Below are 22,705 nucleotides of genomic sequence, written 5' to 3'. Positions count from 1 at the left end.
ACTATACAACACACTAGAGGAAAGCGTATGTGAGGGAGCATTCTCCCATTCTGAGATGCCAGCTACATTGAAACACAGTTTCAGTGCATACACACGTGTCATCTCAATAATTAGAGGGAAATAAAGTAGTTGAGTGAGGACGACACCTCCCATGATTAAAGTAAGTCTCACTGTGCGAATCACATAAAAAAGTGAGCCGCTGTAGACAGCAGGAGACGACAGCTGGCAATTTACTGGAGGGAAATCTGCAGCAGCAGCAGAAGCAGGAGCGGGTCCCCCTACCTCACAGCACATACATCCTGCATGTGTGGAAGTTTACATACATGAAATGAAATGTGAAAAATGCATAATTACAGGGAGTTTTTGTTTTTTTTCCCTTTTTCGTTCCACTCCTTGAGTTGGGAGCAGGAATCTGATTGCTGACCTTAGTCTAAATTCTCAGGCTAGCTCTATTAATAGCCCAGACACCAGTGAGCGCAAGACTCCTCAGTCAGCAGCCATTGCTTGCTCACCACCAGGCCCTGTTTCAGTCTGGCTCTGGATGGATCAGGCTGGTGATTAGAAAGAAAAACAAGGCTCCAATTCATTTCAAGTTCTTATTCTTCATTGTGTACAAGAAAAAGCACAAATAATGGGAAGCAAAGATCTAAATTGTAATAGTGATACACTAACTGTTTTTTTTAGGCACTAAGTTGCATGGATTCAATGTCATTTTTTTCCTGATGGCAGTACTGCAGAGTAGTGGGTGCCCCATTTGGCACCACTCCCATGGAAAGTGTGTAGCAATGTGACACAGACACTGCTATGTCATAGCGACTGCTCATTCACGGTGAAGAAACTGGGCTTTTGTCTCCACAGCCTCTGAAAAACAAAAAGATATTTACAGAGTTTTGCTGTACTGCAGCTCCAACGTTGACAAGCGCTCACTGTAAATCAGTTGAAGAACTTGCCCACATCCAGCTCAAGATAAACATCCAGTGACAGGCTCTTCGACATATTCTTTCAGACCTGCCAAAACCTATGACTCTGTCTTTAATGGCAGCAGAAATTCACTGTTCAAGCATCTTTCTGTCAGGCAGGAATTCCCACTCCCGTGATTGTGTGAGGTTTGCTTTCTTTAAAGCACCGGGGGATTGTACACATTGTCTTGGGATGTTATGCAATGCCTAGAAGACTTTATCCCGGCCAACTCATGCTGTAGTTTTCCCACTGAAAACAATGTCATAAATAAAGTGGCTTGAGTGGAAAAGGCCACAACAGTCATTTTAGATAAACATGATCTCAGAGCTACATCTCACTGTCTGCCTACAAAGTTTCACTCTATTGTGTAGGAACCAAAATGAGACACGCCTTATGCTAGTTAACTTTAACAATGCCTGAAATACACACTCCTTTCATTACAGTCACAATGTCATGTTCAAATGAGAAGTTACACTGTGCATCTCACCAGTTACAAAGTCATTTATTTAAAGATTTGAAAAAACGTAGTGTGTTTTGTAATTTGATCTGATACTTCACAGTAGGTCTAAAAACATTTCCACTTCCTTCAGGGAGCTCCTTAAATACGCCCCATTCCCCACAAACATAAATATCACAGACAGGCGGCACACGAGGGCGGCGGGTAGTCTGCTGTGGTGCAGTAGTGGTGGTGGTGGTTAACAGGTGGGGTAGAAGGGCAAGGACACTGAGGGCGTTAATTTACTGCCCAGTTGCTGCTCTGTGATTGTGGTGGGAGACTTCAGGGGCCCAAGGGGTCCCCTCTGTGATAAAAAGAAAAGGGTCAGCAGTTTGGAGGTATTTCACACTCACTACACCATCACATTATATTAGAATATGTGCAAGCCAATGTTTTGAGGCATGACAGGACAGCAACACTGCAAATTATAACCCAACTAAACTAGAAGGGCACCCAGAGAGCGCATACCTCCAATCTCGCAATGTTTAGGAAGAGAAAAAATAACCTGAATCCGGCCAAAGTTTACTGATAACACTAGAATAATTGCCTTTGACCAAATTCTAAATCAGACACATTTGAAAGGAACTCTCACATGGCAATCTTAATACAATAAGTTCACAAGTAAAAGATTTAAGAGTTAAAAATCGCAGTGACTTTGACCTATGACCTTGAACTGAGAAAAATGTTATCAACCTGCTTATGGACAACCTGAAAACATAATACCTCTCTAATACTCTGAGCTGCACAAGTATTCTTACGTCATAGTTATTTTAAGATAAATATTTGTTTTTAGCAGCTAGTGTTTCTCCATCTTCAGTTATTACGTGAATGGTTCTTCACACATCTTACGGCAAGCGATCAGTGCTCAACCTGCTGTAAAAACTACTTTCCTATGTCTTTGTCAAAATGTTTTATAAAAAAACAATAAAAACAAACTCTTTAGAGACACTTGGAGAAAGGTCTGAATAAGCCCTGTCAGAATATCACTCTATAAAATAGTTGCCCGTAGCAACCTGTTAATCTTCTGAAACTACCGGATGTTTTTCTCCTTTCACTGACCAGGACTCTTAGGAGAGACTGGAGGAGTTTTTCTAACAGTAAAAATAAGGAAGTCATTAGCCGACTATGGAGCTTCTGCTTTAATAACTAAGACCAGCTCCATAAAGCAGTCAGTAATGGGCATCTATGACACACACACACACACACACACACACACACACACACACACACACACACACACACACACACACACACACACACACACACACACACACACACACACACACACACACACACACACACACACACACACACACACACACACACACACACACACAATTAAGCTACCTCACACAGTCAATGAGTGTGTGGTTTCCTGCTGGGCTGCACTGCCAGAGGTTTTTGAACACGCTATATTTTGTGTAAATTCATCGTGAGTACCCTTAAATTAAGAACTACATCAATAGACATACAGGTATAAGTGATGAAGGAAACGTGTGTGACTTTATATTTAACTGGAAATAATATAGATTTAATGAGAAACTGTACGGAGCTTGATATTTACAGTAGAAACAAAAAAACGACTTTGTCTTATTGCAGATGTTGGCACAATGACATTTTCAGTACGATAATTGGTCCCTTACTGATTCTGGTTTCGTCCAACCAAATGTCCAAAACCCCGAAATAGTCACTTTTCCTCATTATTCTTATTTTATAATTTTTTTTTTTGTTTTGATTAGTTGAGTTTAACTGAATGTTGGCACCAAATTTGAAGAGAAATCTAATCATTGCCGTTCTAAAACAGTGTCTCAATTACACCATTTGTCCAGAGCTAAAAAACACATCAGATGATTAGTATAACTTCAAATACGTTTTACTGATCAACTTATGTGTCAATGAATTACTGAAGGTCTAGAGTAGTTTACACATCCCTGGATGGCTACAAAGATTCAGCAGTGAAAGGAGGTTCATAACACTGATAATACACATAGTACTACTCTGATAAATAAAGATGGCCTTATACCTATACAGCCAAACATCTTCCACTTCCTTCAAAATTTTGCTTCCACAACCAACAGGCATTTTTGTCTTTATAAACATATAATGAATATTTATAGGTAATGATCTATAGATGGTTCTTTCCCATAAAAAAGAAATGAAAAAACTTAAACTTTCTCTTATTTAAAGGTTCAGAAATGTGGTCGTTGGCAGTGAAGAAATTCACATGTGGAGAGGGGTGGGCTTGAAGAGTGACCCTGGTGTAGTTTGAGCTCCTGGATAACAGCGAGGTCTACATGCTGCAGATGTGAGTTTATGTGAAGGTTAGAGAAAGCCTGAAGCCTGAGAGGGCAAGACCTGTAAATGAGACAAACTGTTTTAGCTTCAGACTTTCGAGCTCAGAGCACTGGAAGACAAAGAGCAAAGGGAGCGCATACAGGGGCGAGGGGTGATCCCTGAGAGGCTCCAGGGTTGGAGGGAGGCAGGAACCTCGTGTCTCCCCTTTGATCCTTCAACGAGAGGCACATGTTGTGTTGTTCACTGAGTTCCTATGATCCCAGTCCCCCCAAATCACACTGGAGATACTTCCGTTCCCGAATCCCAACACATTCACAACACAACTGCTTTTCAAGCGCTGAGTCCCAAAGCACTTCACATTTTAAAGCATTTACACACATCAGAAGAGTGGTTCAAACTATCTCAGACTCTTGACTCAAAACAAAGCTTTGTGACCACGGTTGTAATGTCACATAAACAAAAATAAGACCAATCAATACCCAGATAAGAACCCAGACAGGTCATGAACATGGCTTCATCGAAACATACACAAGACTCATCAATCAATCAATCAATACTGACCAGGCTTACACACACACTTTAGTCTATTTGAAGATACCTTGTGTAAAAGGGAACGACTAAATTATCTTGTAGCTTTCAAAAGAAGAAAAAAATCGCAATAGAAAAAATATACTACATGTGAGTGTAGACTGAAAAAGGGAAAATAGCAGTCAGCCCTGAAATCTAAAGAAGTCCTGATTCTAGTATCATGCAGTCGCTAAAAGAGCAGTAAACATTTACTGAATGTGGATGTGATAGAGCTGTGGTTATGGATTCAGTGTCTGGTTTCAGAAGGGTTGGCTGCTGAGTGATATGGACTCCACACACACACCAAACACACACCTAAACACACACACACAGACTCTGTCGTGATAAGTGTAGGAGAGAAAATTCACATGGTCAATAAAAGTGCACCTGGTCTCTCTCTACCCTCATTACCTCCACCAAAGAGGTTCTGTTTGTTGGTCGTTTTGTCTCTTAGCAGGATTAGGCAGAAACTAAAAGACTGACTTTCCTGAAACTTAGTGGAAGGGTGGGACATGGACCAAGAAATAACTCATACAACTTGGCCACAAATCTGGACAATGACATTTTTTAAACATTTAGATCCATTTAGTTGTGATGGTTAAGGTTAGTGTAAGGGGCTAGCGAATGCATCGTGTCAACGAGTGTCCTCACAACTATAGAGAGACATGCATGTGTGTGTGTGTGTGTGTGTAGTTTGGGTTATTCTCATTAGGTTGGCACCAACAGTAGATTCAAAAGTCGACCTAAAACCAATGAAATGATTGATTGATTAATTGATTTCCTCTTATTCTCTCCTTCATGACACCTCTTCTCAAATCACAATAACAGTAATATTCCCTAAAATATTGTGGTTGCGTCTCAAACTCCCGTCCTCTCTTCACTCCTCCATCTATCATCATCATGTCACAGCATGCCAACACATTCCATGCTTTACTTACACCCAAGTGTTTAAATCTGATACCACCATCTGTAGAAGTGTCTGTTTGGTCTGTGTGTCCCTGCTGGCTGTGCGGATGCTGATGCAGTGAATGGAAGAATGCAGTAGCTTGAGGTTTCTTTACTGGCATCATGTATGTCTTGTTGGAGGCCAACGGTTTTGTGAAGCAGCTTCTTAGGTAAATGGAGAGCTGCTAAGAAGCTTCTCTTATCTCATGTAATCAGTGTTTATTATGAAGTCTAAACCTTCATTGCTTTCCCCTCTTCCTCACACTATAGCCACAATTCTACTTCTACTATAACGTGTTCATATGCTTATCTCTACAAAATATAATCTTTTCTATTCCGTTTTATTCAATTATCCAATATCCATCCCTGTTCATGTTGAACTCCCAGATCGTGAGGATATAGGGCTCATTTGCAGATTGCATCAATATACAGGTTTCCCCTCCTCCAGGGACATTAACCACCGTTTACTACATCCCCTGTCCTCAGCACGATCTCCTCCATCTCTCCTGCTCTTCCTTTTGGCTTCCCTGGTATTTCCTCTCACTGTCCTGCAGGACGGTGGGAGCATCTGGAAGTGTTTTCCTAAAGGGAGTGGAGGCTGCTGCAGCTGAGGACCATGCTGCTGATAGGTACACAGAACTGTCATCTCACTTTTACATGCGTACACATGCATGGTCACGCTACACGCTCACTCTACTTCAGGACCCATTGTTACCATAAAAATTTTGAACAGTCAATCACCAATTATCAGTGTAAAGCTTTGCATATTACAAGATAGACTGAAGGGAAAGTCAATTCAATTCAGTTTGGACAGTGCCAAATCAGAACCAGAAGACTTCCGGCCCAAAACTATTGTTCCTCACCAACATATTTTGCATATTCACATGCGGGAGCTATTTGATAGAGTGCTCAAAATGTGAGAAATTTCTGCACTTAAATCATTCCTATTCTTTCTGCAGAAATCACATCACGTCAGAAACTTCAGCTGCGTTCACTGTTAAAGTATGTAGCTTACTGTCCTAATTTGTTATCTGTCTGACATGTAGTTTGGTCTTCAAAGTGCCTCCATTTAGAGTAATTTAGAGTAAACACACTGACTTGGCTCCCAGACGCACAGAGATAAGATCAAGGCTTCCTGGCTCTCAGCATCAGCTACTGTTCATCCCAACAAACGTTGCTCTGCCCGATTCACCAGCGCAAATGAGAAAACTCAATGCATATTTGGTGTTTTTTTCCCCGGTATTGAGCTTCATAGCAGCGTAATGGAAATAATGTTTATTTTACTGGCAATAAATTACATTTAGCTGAATCCAAAGGAACTTACAATTACAATTAGTGTGTTCAGTATCTATGAGGCACCATTTTTGGGGGGTTAAGCATCTTGCCCGAGGACACTTTGGCATGGGCTGGGATTCAAGCCGCCAACCGCTCTATCCCTTCAGCGACATGCCCCCTACTGTAGGGTGAGTTTTCTATTCATGGCATGTAATCAAGTCACCAAATACAGAAAAATGGTTAAATGACAACTTGAACTACACATGTAAAAGATAAACCATAGACCCACCTCCTCATTTAAATACATTTGCAAAAGTTTGATTCCAGGAAGATTTGCCATGATGCTCCAAACCACAGATTTAAAAAAGGGAATTTGAAAGTTGTCCCACAGGGGGTTAGAGCTTAAGAGTGAATGAAGCAATACTGTAACGGTGTAATGTGGGGAATGTGTCAGCTCAACGGCTAAATCACCGAGCACAGTGGAGAAACGGTGAAAGACATATTTTGTCAAGACAATCTTTAGATAGACAAGTCTCAGTAACCAGGAACAGCTGGAGCACAGACTAATGATCTTCATACATGAATGTTCCTTGATTTCCAGTGGTCATGTGAAAACTATGATGACCTCAACACCTGCCTCACTTCCTCCCAGAAAGTTGATCATCCCTGAGTTGGTAACAACTTGTGGTGCTCACTCTGGTGAAGCTGTGGCATATTGTGCTTTGGTAACTAAGAGCTGGAACCTCGGTAGGGGCCATGGGAACTGGGCTGAGATTATTTATAGCGGGTGGGGGGCTTGGCAGGGGCCACTTCTATGAGGTTCTAGAGGAATGTCTGAGGTCAACCCCTGACCAAAACGTCTTCAGAGTGCTGAGGCTGGAGGTTGGGGGGCGAGCTCGGGCTGACGTGGGACATCTGCGGAGATGAAGACACGAGCCAATTAGCTGGAGGTTCTGGTGAGCCAGCCCAGCAGGGACAGGAAGGAAGCGGTGAGCAAAGGAAGTTAGGATGTCAGAGGAGGACCAAATAAAGCAATTCAGTGAGCCATTATAAAACCAGCTAAGATGGTTACGTTCAATGTTCAGCCTTCAAGCTGATATTCCAGGGAGGATTGTAGATGAATCTAGGAGTTGGGACATAACACATTGTTTCTCAAGCATTGACAAACCAAAATCATATTTAAAATTTTGCATTCCCTTTGTTTCGTAATGGCATTTGATATAAGTATTTTGGTTTCTGAGTGTTTGTTGTAGTGGTGCATCAACTGTATGAGACTGTAGTTAGTGGTGGTGGCGTTGGTGACAGGTTTAGCTTCAGCAGTAGACGCATTGGTGTTTAACAACATTTAACAATGGCTCTGTTTGGTTCAAGTGTCCTAGTAAGGGACCGTATTATTCAGAGGATGTGGCCTCTGAGTAGTCCCCCCTTGGATCCTTCAAAATGGTACAGTCGCAGTGATGCAATCGGATTTGCAGCCTCCCAAGGGTGCAGTCCCTGACTTGGTACACAGCTAAGCCGTTTTCAGACATGAACTGCAAAAAAAATTCAGAAAAATGGCTCTGGACAGTTTGTCTTTCAAACACAAAGAAAGTTACAGGGGATGTGTTCACAACAACAAGAAATATCTGTAACATACAGGAGAATGGGGCGTCTGGGTAGAACATGCTGGAAAAAGGACATGAGGCTTATATTCCACTGCAGAAATCACAATTTTGTTTTACAGTTGGCCCTTATTGTCAAAAGATCAAGTTGAGAGCTTTGGTGGGATCTTCTACGTGTATGAAACAGCTTTTCATCCTGGGACATTTGTATTCATTTTGTTTTTGAAGTTTTGCATCAGAACTAAAAAAGCCGACTGCACAGATGCTACAAATTATACTGTATGGTGATTCTTATAATTTTGCATGCTAGTAAATGAAGATGAAGTGCAGCCATCACCCCATAAATGCTGTATACCAAAACAAATACTGAATTGGAAATACGTGTGATGGGGTTAGATTAACTCCACATTAACTTGAAATAACTCCTGATGATTGAAAGGTACATTTACAATAAAGCCTCTCTTCTGTTGGAGAAACTGACTCAATAAACTCAAACACATGCTGGTGTCTGCTGTTCACAGCAAATCCCTCTATAAGCACCATCTTTCACCATCTCTTTATTGTTCATCTCATGGCAGCGTCATATTCAGTCAAGTGTTTCCTGTGTGCTACCTAACCCAATTGTTTGCCCTCACATCAAAACTGGAAAAGCCCTGAGGGCTGGCTGCCAACTCGAAGCCCACAGGCCAAAACCCGGCCGCTACAGCCTCAGTGTCTGCATCATCACTGTGCCATTATGAATACATGTTCAGAGGTTGATGCCCACACACTTTACCTAGCGAAGAGTTACACAGAATGATGGATCAGGTTCCACCGATGAGTGATGCGTCACCCTCTCTCACTTTGGGGCCCACAGAGTAGAGTGGCGTTGTTGTGTATGGATTCAGTGTGATAATGTACAGGATGATATCATAACTGCAGATTGCACATTAATGTTGAGTATAACGTTAACATTTGATACTGCGCGATGATTCACATGATAACAAATACTGCTCGAGTCTGTGTCTGTTCCACCTCATTTGACACGCGACGGGTTGAACAATGAACAGAACATACCGTCATCATATGTCATGAGATCCTGTCTCACAAACATCATTTGACATTCACTTGGCTTAATTATTGCTGATGTGTCAATCAGTGGAAAGACGGGTGTGGTTCAGCAAATCTGCACTTTCTGCCATTCCAGTTTGCAAATGAATGCAACACGTTGGCAGTGACAGCAGATGAGAAAAACAGACATGGCATCAGGGGAAACTGAGAAATGGGGGGAAACCCAGCAACCACTGAGGGAGCTAGCAGGCTAATAGGCTAATAAAGTCCAAGTATAGACTGCATATGCTTTGGCTGCACTGGCAGGGAGCAATTGAAGGCGCAGGAAGCTAATGGCTAGTTGAGCAAAAGCCACAGAGGAATGCACCATGAAGACAACCTCTGGAGAGACAACCATCCTCTATGCGTCCCTGTGCACAGTTGGCACTGCCCAAGAACAGTGACGTCAGTCCATGTCTGAGTATGTGTGTGCGAGTGCATGAGTGTGAGGTTATGTGGCATTTTAAGGCTAACAAAAGGAAGCCACAGCCACCCTCTTTGCTCCACCACACCCCAGAGTGGTGCTGCATGGTTTGCAGCCATGGGGTGTAGCAGCAGGGGAGGGGCACTTGAGTTATGTCAAACTGGACTGAATGAGGGCTTTCACAGGAGCGGCACATTGTGTTTGGACAGGAATCGCACAACGAGTTTGTTTTGAAGAACAGGAAATACATTTGTGGAGATTTGTACGATTGTTCTTTTAATCACAACACCAGCCAGAGACGTGCCAAACCGTCATAAGTTAATGTTGTCAATCAGTCAAAAGCCAACAGTAGCATCTGGATCTTATTTAATACACTTTAACATTAATACCAATAATCTCGCAATATTCTGAATTAGACATTTTTTATAAAATTGTTTACTAATTGGGTCATAATTCTCTGACACATACATTTGACGTTCCTTACAACCCCAACATGAAATTTTACTGCACGATGCTACCGTAAACCCTTTTGAGTCAACTCCATCATGTTAACAATCGAACACAGAGTATCAGTCGTCAAGCAGTCGGTAGCCGATTGGACGTTATTGAGCAATTTACATGTCTACAGAATGTGACTTAGGTCAGAATCCTCCACGTCTTAGTCCGAGCATGACCTTATTCAGAAAGTCAGAAAGTGCTGCTTACATGGCAGTATCTTATTCAGACTATTGTCTTAAACCGGTAAATATTAGAATTCATGAGTCTGTGTAAACATGTCTGTTGACAGATGTTAAAAGTTCCCTCAAAAGGTTTTCCCTCTGGCAGCACACACTACAGCTTTGTCACATAGGTTTGGAATGCTGCTGAGGAAGGAACCGTGGTTTGTCGCACCCATACAGATTCACTCCTATCCACCCGTCTGTGAATTGCTTGGTCTTGAAAACAAACACGCTCCCCTTTCATCCCCACTTGGTCGGGCTAAACACAGCTGCAGGGCTTTGGGATGTAGACATTGACATTGAGAAGAGGAGTAAAGAGGAGGAGGTGGGGTGGAGAGTCAGTTTTGACACTGAGGTGACAAGCTGCTGGCTGCTGGCTACTGGAAAGGTGATAACAGATGACAATCATGACCCCGGACCCACGATGTGCTTCAGGGGAGCTAATGAGTCTGCCGAAGGTGGGTTGAGCAAACGATGTTAAGTATAGCCAGTGAAATGTTAAGAGTGAAACTCAGACAAAAGCAGCAGGTACACAAACAAAGCTGACGCACATGGCAGATTCCCAATCGTCACCTAGCGAGACAAGGAACAAGAAAATCTGGGCTCTGTGAACACACCTTTTCTCACACATTTCTCTGTGGTGTAAAGTAAAACCCCAAAGCACATACACAGAGATAAGTCACACAAGCTCTAGTACTCACAGCAAACAAAATCACAAGCTCAGTTGACATTTTCAAGTTCATATGACTTTTCCACTCGCTTGAAACCAACAGCCAAACTCCTTTTAAATTAAACTGCACAGCATGAGTTGGAGTGTCTATCAGGCTTGAAATGGGCTGACATCAACAAACCACAATGTCCTCATGTTGGTGAGATAATTGAGGTTAAATCTCCCTTTACCAACAACCTACTTCATCTTTAGCAGCGGGACGGAGGAAAAACGATGGTTTCTTACCTCATCGTCTGGTCAGAGGAGGACGATTGATGAGCAGGAGACGTGATTTCAAAATCCACATCCAACAGGGACCAGACAGAGAAGAGGAACAAAAACACATTGTAAGTGAAGTGGCCATTTATAATGCAATAAAATGCTGAAAATAGTCTGAGAAATGTATGATTGGTGCAGACGTGGTGAGGTAACGTTTGAAAAGGCATCCGACACCTGAATTGTCTGCTCTCAGGACCTGCCTGACATCACTTATTATTTCTAAGAAACTGAGAACCTATAATGCCAGTAGGCTTACAGCTGGTTCAGACATTAGTGACGCTATGGTTAGCTTTTACATTTCTCTTTGGGCTTGATTAGAATAACAACAATCATTTTCCCAAAAAATGTTAGGACACCCAAGAAACCTATTCCCAGGCAAATTCGCTGTATAAGTCAGTTTAATAAAGGACTTTCATCAGACAAAATGGTCAAGTAATCTTTATCTCATCCCACCAAAAAAACTCACGTTGATTAAGATTAAACTTCTGCCCATTAAGTTTGGACCAGGCTCAGGTAAGGTTATTCAGAAAGTATATAAAAGCACGTAAAAACAATCTTGATAAAAACAACACTGGAAAGAAGTGATGAAAACCAAGAAAGACAAGCAATGCCCATTGCCCACACACCTATAGGTAAAGATTCGGGCATAGTCCGACAAAGAGCCTGTGCTCGAAACGTAACCTTCTTGGGAGGTGGAATAAAAAAAGTTTGTGGGAGCATCAACTGGTGTGCGGACATTTAAGAACAAAGTTTGCATTTTGTTTATTAAAATTTGACATGGCAGGAAAAACCGACAGCATAGAAAGTTTGACCTCTGAATAACTGGGTAAAAACTAAAAGAAACACAAAAGAAACATTTAATCAAAGACAAAAACCTTACAACATTAATAATACTGATAATAAAGAATATCTAACAGACTTTTATAGCCCTGATGTTTTTGGAAAGCTATGTAAACTAAAATCCCTTGATTAAATGGGTTAAGTATCACTGTCTAGATTTTGGGTAACAATTGCACCAGTGTGTGTGTGCACATATGTCTGTGGTGAGGCCTGAGTGATGATGTTGCAAAATACTGCAACATGCTTCAAGGATTGCATGAAATTCCGTCTTCAAAAATGGAGCGTGCTTGTGGTCTGTAAATAAATGGGTACAGGGACTCCCGGTGGGTTTACAGATTTACACTGGGCCATTACAACATCAGTCATTCTCGAGGAGTTTGGTCTTTTACTGAACAACGACAAGAGTGGGCTGTGTTAAAACACCCTGTGGAGTCTTGCTTAAGGAAACATAGTAGTAGTGTGGAGCATGTGCAGTTATCTCTCACAGTCTGGTGCTTTCAGATCCGTCAGCGTATAAAGAAATTAACCAACAGCAGAGACATTTATTCATGATGTTTCCAGTTTACTGATTCTCTCTGTTCTTAAAAAGTCAAGACAAATCTCTTTGCTCAAAGCTGCCGCTCCTGGGAAACTTACTGTGTTACAGATATTGATTCACGGCTTTGAACTCAGGTCGATCACAATCGGGTGTCTTACAACTGCTTCAGAAGCAGCAGCAAAGTTACAGCTGACAGACAGTGTTTCAGTGGTCCCTGCATATAGACTTTATATAATGTATGAGCACCATATTACTGCTGCTGCCCTTTAAAACAACTGACATCATTACGTATCACTCCTGATGCACTTTGAGTGAAAATACTTGACGTGCAAATGCGACTCCCATGCACCATTGACAGATCATTCCATTGAACAGATCATTTAAACATCCACAGCTCTCTGAATGCATCTGCACATTAAGAGCTGAAAACTTCACATTACAGAGATGCAGACAATGTGATCAACATAACTGCTGCGATGGCTACACGCTCCACTGGTTAATTTTTCTTGCGGTTTATTTCTTGACCTACATGCAAAGGTCCTGCGCCAGTGATGCTGTCAGCGTAGCCACAGATAGAAGCGAGATGGGAAGCATCTCTCCACAAGGCTTTTCCCTGAGGAATGTTATCCACTGCCGACTGTGCCACCCAACCACACGCCGCTAACTCTCCCACTGGGTTCCTTTCAGAGTTAGACATTGTTTTAAGTCAGTCTGATCTCTGGGGACTGTGTTGCTGAATTTGTTGAGTGGGTTATGTGCTCTTGATAAAGCAACTATTCGCACCTACAGCTCACAAGTTCAGATTGAAACAGAAGGTAATTGAGAAATTCATTGAGAAATTTCACAAACACTGTCTTGTTTGCATGTTAGTAAATACTTTGTCCACAGTGCTGCCAAGGAATATCATAGAAATGTTAAACAGCATTTCCAGTAAGCTGAAACGCTAAAAGAAAAAGTGAGACATGGAAAAACTAACATTTGAACTTGGCACCAACTTGTAAAATCTGATGTGTCTTAACCAAAAAATGAACTGGCAAAGACCCATGGTGAATCTCTGGGCAAGCAGTTTCATTCTCTACAACATCAAAAGGTAACAAAACTAGCTATTCTGGGAATTATACTCTGAAGCATTCTACAAGGGTCTTAAAACACGTCTGTTTCTCCCACCACTGATGGCTGCTGAAATAGCTCCTGGTTAAACCATTGTAATAATTCATAGTGTTATATCTAGATCTATTCACAGATACTTAAAAACACCACGTATGAAAGAAAGAGAGCAACTAGGAGCATCCGAGTTCTCTTTCATCTTCGTTTAATGTTTATAATCAAATCCAGTCATCAAATCTAATGTGCATCAGGAGCTATAACCAATACATGCAAATAAAGCGACATGTAAACTCAGCACTATCTTTTTCTACTCTCTGCATATCACGCACTAGTGCTCTCATAACCTCCCACTTTCTCCACTCAGTCTCCATCTGTATCCAGAGTGCTAGCATGGCTGGTCGCAGTCATTTCAGACATGTTCATAAAGATGCTACATTAAGAACAGGATACAGAAAATGAGGAGACAAGCCTTGGTTCTGAAATCTCTGATGCTAAGTACCTAGACTATGTTCTACAGGATCAAGCTGGAGTAGTGAGTGTGTCTTGGAATCCATCTTTCCTACTGTAAATGAAGGAAAGGCATAGAAAATGAGACTTCTGTCATCGAAGGAGCCTTCTGCTGAATCAAAAAGGAAGACTAAGCTATATAGGAATATAGCAAAGAAACACCCAGCCATGCATGCAATAAAACAGCCTGTCCTCTCCGCTTTGCATATGTGAATAAAAGCATCAGCTAAATGAAATGTAATGTAAAGGAAATTAATACGGGTAATTTTTGACCCATGTTGTGCATTGGAAGGGGTTTGCCTAGCTTGTGAATCAAAGGGTTAATCACCTGAACAACTAAACTCAACTGTGCAGTAGATCGAGGAAAAGACCATAATGGCAAACAAGATGAAGAACCAACAGCTGATTAAGTTCCCGCTGTACGTTGCTAAACTAAGGGCAGAGGATAATGAAAGAAGAGCAGTCAAGAACTGCAAAGATTAAAGAAATGTTCATCATGTACGATGACTATCAGGAACCCAGTGAGGAAGTTGCGACAATGAAAAAAAGGTGGCAGATGAAAATATAATTCTAGAGCTCAGACAGGAGAAAGAGAATCTGCTAAATCAATATCTGGAGCTCCATGAATTGCTTGTACAAGAGCAGAGTTTCAGTGCTGACCTCAATATCAAGCTCTGCGATTAAGAGATGGACTGGAGAAAACTAGATCTCTAGGTCATCAGGCCGGGAATCTTGTCATTCATGTCCAGTTTGGAGTAGATTGGACCATGTGTATCCGAGACTCGAAAACCTGGTGTTTTGATGGTGATGGTGACGCCAGGCCACGGTCAAACCGTGTGAGGCAAACTCACAATTTGAGTTTGTTTTAATCTCCAAGGAATCAAGATGAAACTCCTCGAATTTGAAGTTTATCTGATGAAAGCTCTAGGAGGAGTTAGTTAAAATAAACAATGTATAAAACGGCCAAAATGGCCACAAAGTAAAAAATGTCAGACTTGCGATGTTGCGATTAGTGCATCACAGGAAGGATCGACACGTCACTTCCTGTGTCCGTCATGTGAACAACATTTAACATTTAATTTAAATCGCATTAAAGTTGTAAAACGAGGCTACTCTCCTTTTGGCAGTATGTGGTGCTACAACTATCACCAAATACCGACTAATAGATCTGTTTAGGTCAAATACACTCTGTTGTTTCTCTACAGCTCGTATAAATCTTTCACCTTTGCAACAGTCGAAGACATCACAGGAATCTATGACCACTGACACTGTGACTAAAGCAAACTGACAACAAGGAATTCTGTGCTTAATCAATCCTTCGCACTATCGCTGCTCGGGCCCTAAAGATGGATGCTCAGTGATTTGTTGCAGCATTGCAGCAAAGGGTCAAATGGAGAGTGTTAATTGTGTTAGTCTACCGAAGAAGCACTTTCCACTGCCCTGCTCCTGCCTCTGAACTCACAGAGGTGTAAAGTGTGTGAAGCTTCTTGACACAACAACCAGAGGCAGAGCTGCTTGTTTGACTCCAGCTGGAGAGTAAATAAGAAAACAGTCACTGAGGGATTTAACGCAGACCTCACATTATCGTTGCAATCCAGCCATGTCTTCGTGGTCCTGAAATAGTTTAGTGTGGTACCATTCTTGCATAACTGCAGAATCACACAGTGCTGCGGCTGCTGCTTTGGGCTTTTCAGGGCTTTTCTTTGAGCAGGACGAAGTGTTCCCTGTGTCCTGACACAGTGCGAATACTCTGCACCCAGAATACAACACGTACTTCGATATTCGGCTTTTACATCTTGATGAAATATCAGTTGCAGGTGAGCAGACTTGATATCAGGTCGCACAACGTTTGAAGTGTTCATGCTACAGCCCTCAATGAATCCATTTAAACTGCAGAGCTACTGGGTTTCAATGTGATTCTACACAGAAGACGAGCTTCACCTGAGTGAAACGTCCCACACGCAGTCAGGTGTGAGGAGGATGTGCTGGAGCTTCGGGACTCACCGTGGTTGAACACTGCGGAACGAAACCGGTTGATGCTGGAAAAATTCTCCATCGCTCAAAGTTTCAGTTTGCGTGAAAGGCTGCGTCGTCCTCCTCCGTCTCCTTCTTCTTCTTCGTCTCCTTCACCTCCCTCTTCTTCTGCTCCTCCGGTATTTCCTTAATTCCCCCAGTCTGCGCACAACTGCGGTGAGATGACAGTCTCTGTGTGAGAGTGTGTGAGTGTGTGTGTTTGACCGGACAAACCCGTCCCCCCTCAGCGCGTGTGTGTGTGTGTGTGTGTGCGTGCGCGCGCGCCCGTGTGTCGCTCAACCTGAGGCTCGTGTTGCCATGTTACACTAAAAGCTTCTCTGTTTACGCCGCAAGCTACAACTTGAGGTACGTTTATTTTTGTGGAGAATTTTGATTGCATTTGGGGGGAAATAACTCCCCCGAATTATCTGATATCGGTCCATATGGTTAAGATTCACTTGAATTGACTGACAACTATTGATAAGTTATCTAAATACAGTTTTTTTTTAATGTTAATTGATCTCAAGCAAGTTCCGGCGTTGCATGCTCAAATTTAAGTTGTGAAGCTTATTTTTACCTCGCCTCTTTCGTTTCATACTTAAAAACAGCCGCAGCCCAAATAACCAACAATATTCTATTCAACTGGTCCATTAAACGGAAAAACGTCCAAACTGGCAACGCGGTCACACGCGCGCCCGCCCCCTGCCGGTGACGTCACGAGTCTCCCGCCGCCGCTGCAGCAGCGTCGAAATGAAAACAATCCCACGTGGATGAGATGGGAGAAAGCTCACGTGCACCTGAGAGACCAGAAATGAAATATTTCCGTGATAATACTCATCATAAAATAACTGGAACGCTATAACAGCACATTAATACATGAGGGTTGTTTTTAAAAGCTGTGGCATTAATTACTTTTCATACATTTTGAGTTCAGGACAACTTGTCAATTAACTAAAGGAAGAAATACTAGTCTTTTGCCGTATTAATAGTATCAGGATTGACAGTAGTGTATATAAACATGTATGCAGCTGTGTTTAGTTTTTAAATGTAGTGTCACTTCACCATAAAATAAATAGCAAAGTTAGATTGCGACATCTAGTGGTTGATTTGTGAACATGTTTTTTACTGAATTTACCTTTACTTTAAACTATTTTAACCTTTTCAATGTAGCTCAAGATTATTCTCCAACGGGAAAAAGCAGCACTCTTCTAATGTGAACTCATATATATTTGGAGCTGTTGTACTTTATTCTCTGTGTGTGCTTCAGTAAGTGGAAATAGTCTGATAATGGTGTGAATACAGGTGAAGAAGCTCTGACATTTCCCGTCATTGAGAGTGACCGAGATACGTCATCATTAATGAACACACACTCTGAGTCTTTGGTTTGTTTAAGGAGCAACAGTTTTATTTTTAGCTGTGACAAAAGGAAAAAAGAAACAGTCGCCTCCTCAGAGTCTTTATGTTCACGTTCAGGATTAAAGTGCAGAATTGTTTTCACAGCTTGTGTAAAAAAAAAAAAATTAAATAAGACAACAGAAGAAATATAATATCAAAATATCAAAACTGGCAATGGAGATCTGGAAAATATAAATATCATACAGAACCAGATGAAATCTAATACAACATAGTGTCAGCAATGATATTCAGTCCACTCGAATCAGGCTTGCACTTATGATACATTGAAACAAAAGAAAAAGGAAATCAGTTCACGTTTTTTCGAGTCGTTGGCAAGGCTAGCTTACAACAAAGGCACAGCATTGTTCAGAGGTAACAATCCTTTGTAAAGAAGTGCTGCGGAGACATTCTCATCGACACGTCTAACATGCTCGACATGGCTCCGACAGGAATGGAGACCGAAACAAAGCCACTCACGTACACTACATGCCCACGGACGAACACATCAACCAGGAGGGGCTCGGTTTACAGAAGCATGTGTTGTGTTATCAGCTTATGTTTATATTGACAGAGAGTAACATGCACTCCAAGTGTCTGCGCCGTAAGCTCCGGAAACATTTTACGGCCCTGAGCCAAAAAGTGTGAGGGGAAGGTGAGAGGTGAGACAGGCCGGGTTGAGTGCTCTATCATCAGCAGTGGTTGCAGCCTCTGGGGGCATCACATGTGAAACCAAGCAAGTCAGAAACAACACAGGACATCTTTCACAAAGGACCAGTCTGTAGGCAGCAGGCAGAACTGGGACTTCACATCCTCCAGGTAGCAGAGACCAGGAACATACTTTCTTGGCAGGTATTCAAGTGGACAATGGAAAAAATAATTAATATTTCCCCTGGTGTATAACTTAACTTACAATAAAGCTGCTTCCAGGAATTCAATGGAGATAATCTCCATTCTCCAGAGGGGCTGAATGAGAGAATGCAAATGTTTGAATCAGAGGCTCCAGACTTTCTCTGGAGTTTGTCCTGCCAGGCCTCTGGTAAAACATCTAGAGAATGTCCGAATGAGCCGATGTGAGAACACAGCAGGAAATCCTCTGGAGGATTCATGGTAAGCAAGTTCATGATGTTTCTATCATGTGACAGGCCAAAAACGTCAAAAAACTAATATCTCAGGACAAAAAAGCAGTGCCACACACACAGAAGGCACAGACATGTTGCGCGACCTATGACCTGAACACTACGGCTTCAGATAAAGGTTTTTAAATCCTGATCCATGCACAAAATTGCATTTTAATAATCAGAAACATCATTTATTAATGCTGATATAATCCGGTTTGCTATCAGGAGGATGAAATTCCCCAGATCCCATTTTTACAGTTGAAAGGCTCCATCAGTGTCTTGCATTCATATGTATATCAACCTGAACTGACATTATTTATTTCCTTATCACAAGTAGCCCAAGAGAGGAAATCAACAAACATGGCTTCAATCAGCCATTTGGTAAGATAGTGCAAATCAAAGTACTCAAATCTGTACAAAAAGATTTCAGTGGTTATATATATATATTTATATATATATATATGTATAAACAACAAATGCTGTGTTTTTGTTCCTCCTTTCCTTTATAGCCAAGCTTTCTCTCTCGACTTTTTTTTAATCCATTCTTTTTTTTCAGTTAGAAGTTAGAAATAAAACAAAAAAAACTTGGTTCAGAAGCTGGACAGACCTACAGCGGTGCATCATGCAGCTCGTGAAAACAACAGCAGGAAGTTGAAATTGAGATAAAAAGCTTGTTTAGATAGAGACAGAAATCCTGTGTTAGAAGGTGCAAGAGAGAGGTGTGACCAGTGGAAGAAAGGATTTCTGAGGAGAGCGCATTATTTATGCAACGCACGCAGACAGATGTAAGGACGCACACACGTATATACAGTGATATTTACAGGTAGCATGTACATGTAAACAAAGGAGGAGAGACAGATGGGTGAACAGACGTGATAAGACAGTACATTGGGTTGTTATCCGCACACAGCTGAACTACTGTGCACGTACATGAGATGAGAGGTAATAATCAACAACAGATCTTTTGCCCTAAAAATTATCACATCACAAATAATCCGAGGTGATCATAATATGCAGATTTAGTTTTAAGCCTTCTCCTACACTAATCCAGTATAACGGGGCCGGTCAAATGTTTCAAAGTATATTTTTGATGGAAGGAAATGACAGAATGCAACATTTACTGAGATGTTTCCTGGTAATAAGATTCCTCATCTCTCAAATGCTATTAAAAGCCTCTAACCCGCCACATTGCCCCTTTAAATGCAGCCCAACCATCCCTCTCCTTTAATGTCAACTGGTTCGCCAGTAAAAGTATGGCAATGCAGCGTACGTATACAAAATATGTCTGTACATTTACAATATTTAAAACATTTACAATGTCGCCAGCTATGTACAAGGGTTAAAATGCATGATGTAGTTTAAGTTGCCACTTGAATGTGAGCAAGATGCACTGACAAGCTCTTCAAATTAGGGAGGCGACGTAACAGATTTGTAATGTGTACCTCAGTGGTTCGTCAGCTACACGATAAATGATGGAGAGGAGCAGCAGGTCTGAGGTCAGAGTGACACGATGAACCAGGGTCTGACCTGAAGGCATAATTTACAGTCATGCACTCTACAGTGAGCTTTTTAAAGCTTGAAAGGGTTTTGTTTGATGTGCACAAGCTGGACAACAACATGATCTCAAACTCTTTGTCTTGAGCGACAAGTCAGGCACCTCTCCTTTGCAATTTTCATGAATTCAGTTTTAAGATCCAAACCCAAAAGCAAAATCAAACCAAACGCAGAGTGAAACACCTGCAAACACAGACTGCACCATGTGCTCTGTAGAGAGGAGGCTGAAGTTTCACTTTTTGGACTAACTTATGCACGTGCATACACACACTCTCGTAACTACAGGTTTTCTTAAAAGGCATGATGTTAATTCTACACGATTCAGGAGTCATGATTTGAAAGTTGGATCTGATTGCATATGACATGCTCCACTAAAGCTTTGTGTGGAGCAGAACCAAGCTGTCGCAGTTAATGTCTCTTGATTTGACTGAATGCTTGCCTATGTATGTGTGTGCGTGCATCTCGCACAGGTGGCTTTTCACATCCACATTTTACCCCTGAGTCTATCTGTTAAGCCTGAGCTGGGTCGACTTCTAACACGGAGGGGTATGCACATGACTCCTCCAGTCACCACACCACCAGCGGCAGGCGGTCGCCACCCCAGTAGCGTTAATTCAACCTTCCCACACCTCCTCTTGTGTTCAGTCCTGCTCCGGCTGTTCAGGGTGGGTGTGCAGGCCGTTTTCGGGGCGCGCCATGCTGTGGTTCTCCCAGAAGGCCTTGTGAAGCGTGTCCAGTTCGGACACCAGGGGTAGTCCCATTTCCAAGTGCATCTGAAGGTTGTCCATCCACTCCCCCAGTTTGGAAAAAGCAGGTCTAAGAATATAAAAAAAAAACACACAGGATTTTTGATTAATTTATACTTTGTAGCTATTTGTATATAATCAAACTTACAGTTCACCTAAGAATACAAAAAACATTGATAATTAATTCAAAAATGTTAAATTATTTTTCACTTTGAGAACCACAAACAAATTGCCAAGAAAACTATATTGGAATGAACTTCAGTCAACAAACGTGAAACTATGAGTTTCACACACTCATAGATATCAGTTCCCTAAACATGCCTGATGTTTTTCATCTCCATACATGAATTATTCCAATTGGTGACAATGTTAAAAAACGCAACCTCCCACACTGCTAAAGAAAGAGAATAAAAAAGACTGGATCCAGATCCGCAGCAAAATTGTATTGATCCCTCCCTGACCCAAACCACACCCTCCCACCAGGTTTTGTGATCCCTGATGTAGTTTTGGTTTAATGCTGGGAGCTATTAAACAAACAAAAGCAGATAAAAACGTAACCTCCTTGGCGGAGGTAATAACACTTGGAGTGAGAGGAAAAAAGGTTTGTGTTGGGTGAACTGTCCCTTTACACACAGTCACATTCTAGTGTGAATCTATTGTTGAAGTCTCACCGTTTGTCTGCATCAAGGTCACAGCACAAAGCAGCCAAGGGGAAGAAAGCAGGGGGACAATCTGGGGGACAGAAGTGCTCCAAGAAACCAGACACATTCAATCCGAAGTCCATCGCCCTGGGGAGGTAGTCCGGATCTGCATTCACCCTGCCAATTATCTGGAGGGGGGAGCAAGAAGATCACAGAGAGAAGGAACAAGACAAGTTAAAGATGGAAGGATTCAGAGTCCCCTGAAAAAACACTAGACCCTCCAAACTGTAGCTGATCATTCCCGACCGACCACAACTACCGTCTGCCTGCCCGTCAGAAGCCACATGAAAACAGCTCTGCTTCCCTGCTCTCTCTAATCCATTCATTATTTTCTTGCTAATGGAGTCCATGTGGAGAAGTCCTACTCTGAACCTAAAAAGTGGATGGTGTGAGGCCAGGCCCAAAGACTTCCACACAGGCTCTGGAAAGCGCCTCCAGGAATATGGAAATTCATAGACATAAAATAAACTGCACACTATATTCTATTTATTAGAATTTTGTAGAAAAATATTATGTCAAAAAGTAAGCTTTTGTAGACCAAGGAGACGTAAAGCTGCACTCCAAATTTAATGAGTTGTATCTTGGGTCATGCCCTACCCCTCCACAAAGTGTCATGAAATCGATTCAGTAGATATTGTGTAATCCTGCAAACAAACAATATAACCTCCTTTGTGGAGGTAATAATTACATCTCTGAAACCCTAGCTATCTGCTAGAGAGCGTGCAGGGTCACTCACCTCACAGAGCATGATACCAAAGGAAAAGATGTCTACTCTCTCATCATAGCTCTTTCCTGTGAAGGAGAAAGGACACTTTTTAGAATTTAGG

At 41.8% G+C, this 22,705-nt stretch overlaps 2 protein-coding genes across 7 annotated transcripts in view; both read right to left on the bottom strand.

Annotated features, from left to right (window-relative positions):
• The window catches only part of septin4b (septin 4b), a 43,313-nt gene extending 26,713 nt beyond the window's left edge, over positions 1 to 16,600 (bottom strand). For 2 of the 4 annotated variants that reach the window (XM_053422718.1, XM_053422717.1), the window contains exons 1-2: positions 16,356 to 16,600; positions 11,327 to 11,334 (exon numbers count right to left, since the gene is read on the bottom strand). In XM_053422718.1, coding sequence (XP_053278693.1) covers positions 11,327 to 11,334; positions 16,356 to 16,407 — 60 coding nt within the window. In that variant the 5' untranslated portion in view covers positions 16,408 to 16,600. The remainder of the gene's footprint in view (positions 1 to 11,326; positions 11,335 to 16,355) is intronic. The other 2 variants (XM_053422721.1, XM_053422720.1) reach the window with 2 other exon arrangements.
• Positions 16,601 to 18,299: 1,699 nt separating this feature from the next.
• limk1a (LIM domain kinase 1a) overlaps positions 18,300 to 22,705 on the bottom strand; it is a 50,545-nt gene continuing 46,139 nt past the window's right edge. For all 3 annotated transcript variants that reach the window (XM_053422542.1, XM_053422541.1, XM_053422543.1), the window contains 3 exons: positions 22,615 to 22,670; positions 21,849 to 22,006; positions 18,300 to 21,247 (listed from right to left, as the gene is read on the bottom strand). In XM_053422542.1, coding sequence (XP_053278517.1) covers positions 21,073 to 21,247; positions 21,849 to 22,006; positions 22,615 to 22,670 — 389 coding nt within the window. In that variant the 3' untranslated portion in view covers positions 18,300 to 21,072. The remainder of the gene's footprint in view (positions 21,248 to 21,848; positions 22,007 to 22,614; positions 22,671 to 22,705) is intronic.

Source organism: Pleuronectes platessa, chromosome 5 (genome assembly GCF_947347685.1).
Source record: "Pleuronectes platessa chromosome 5, fPlePla1.1, whole genome shotgun sequence".
Classification (NCBI taxonomy): domain Eukaryota; kingdom Metazoa; phylum Chordata; class Actinopteri; order Pleuronectiformes; family Pleuronectidae; genus Pleuronectes; species Pleuronectes platessa.
Note: the sequence above shows the minus strand (reverse complement) of the source record. Positions and strands in the feature narration are given on the sequence as shown.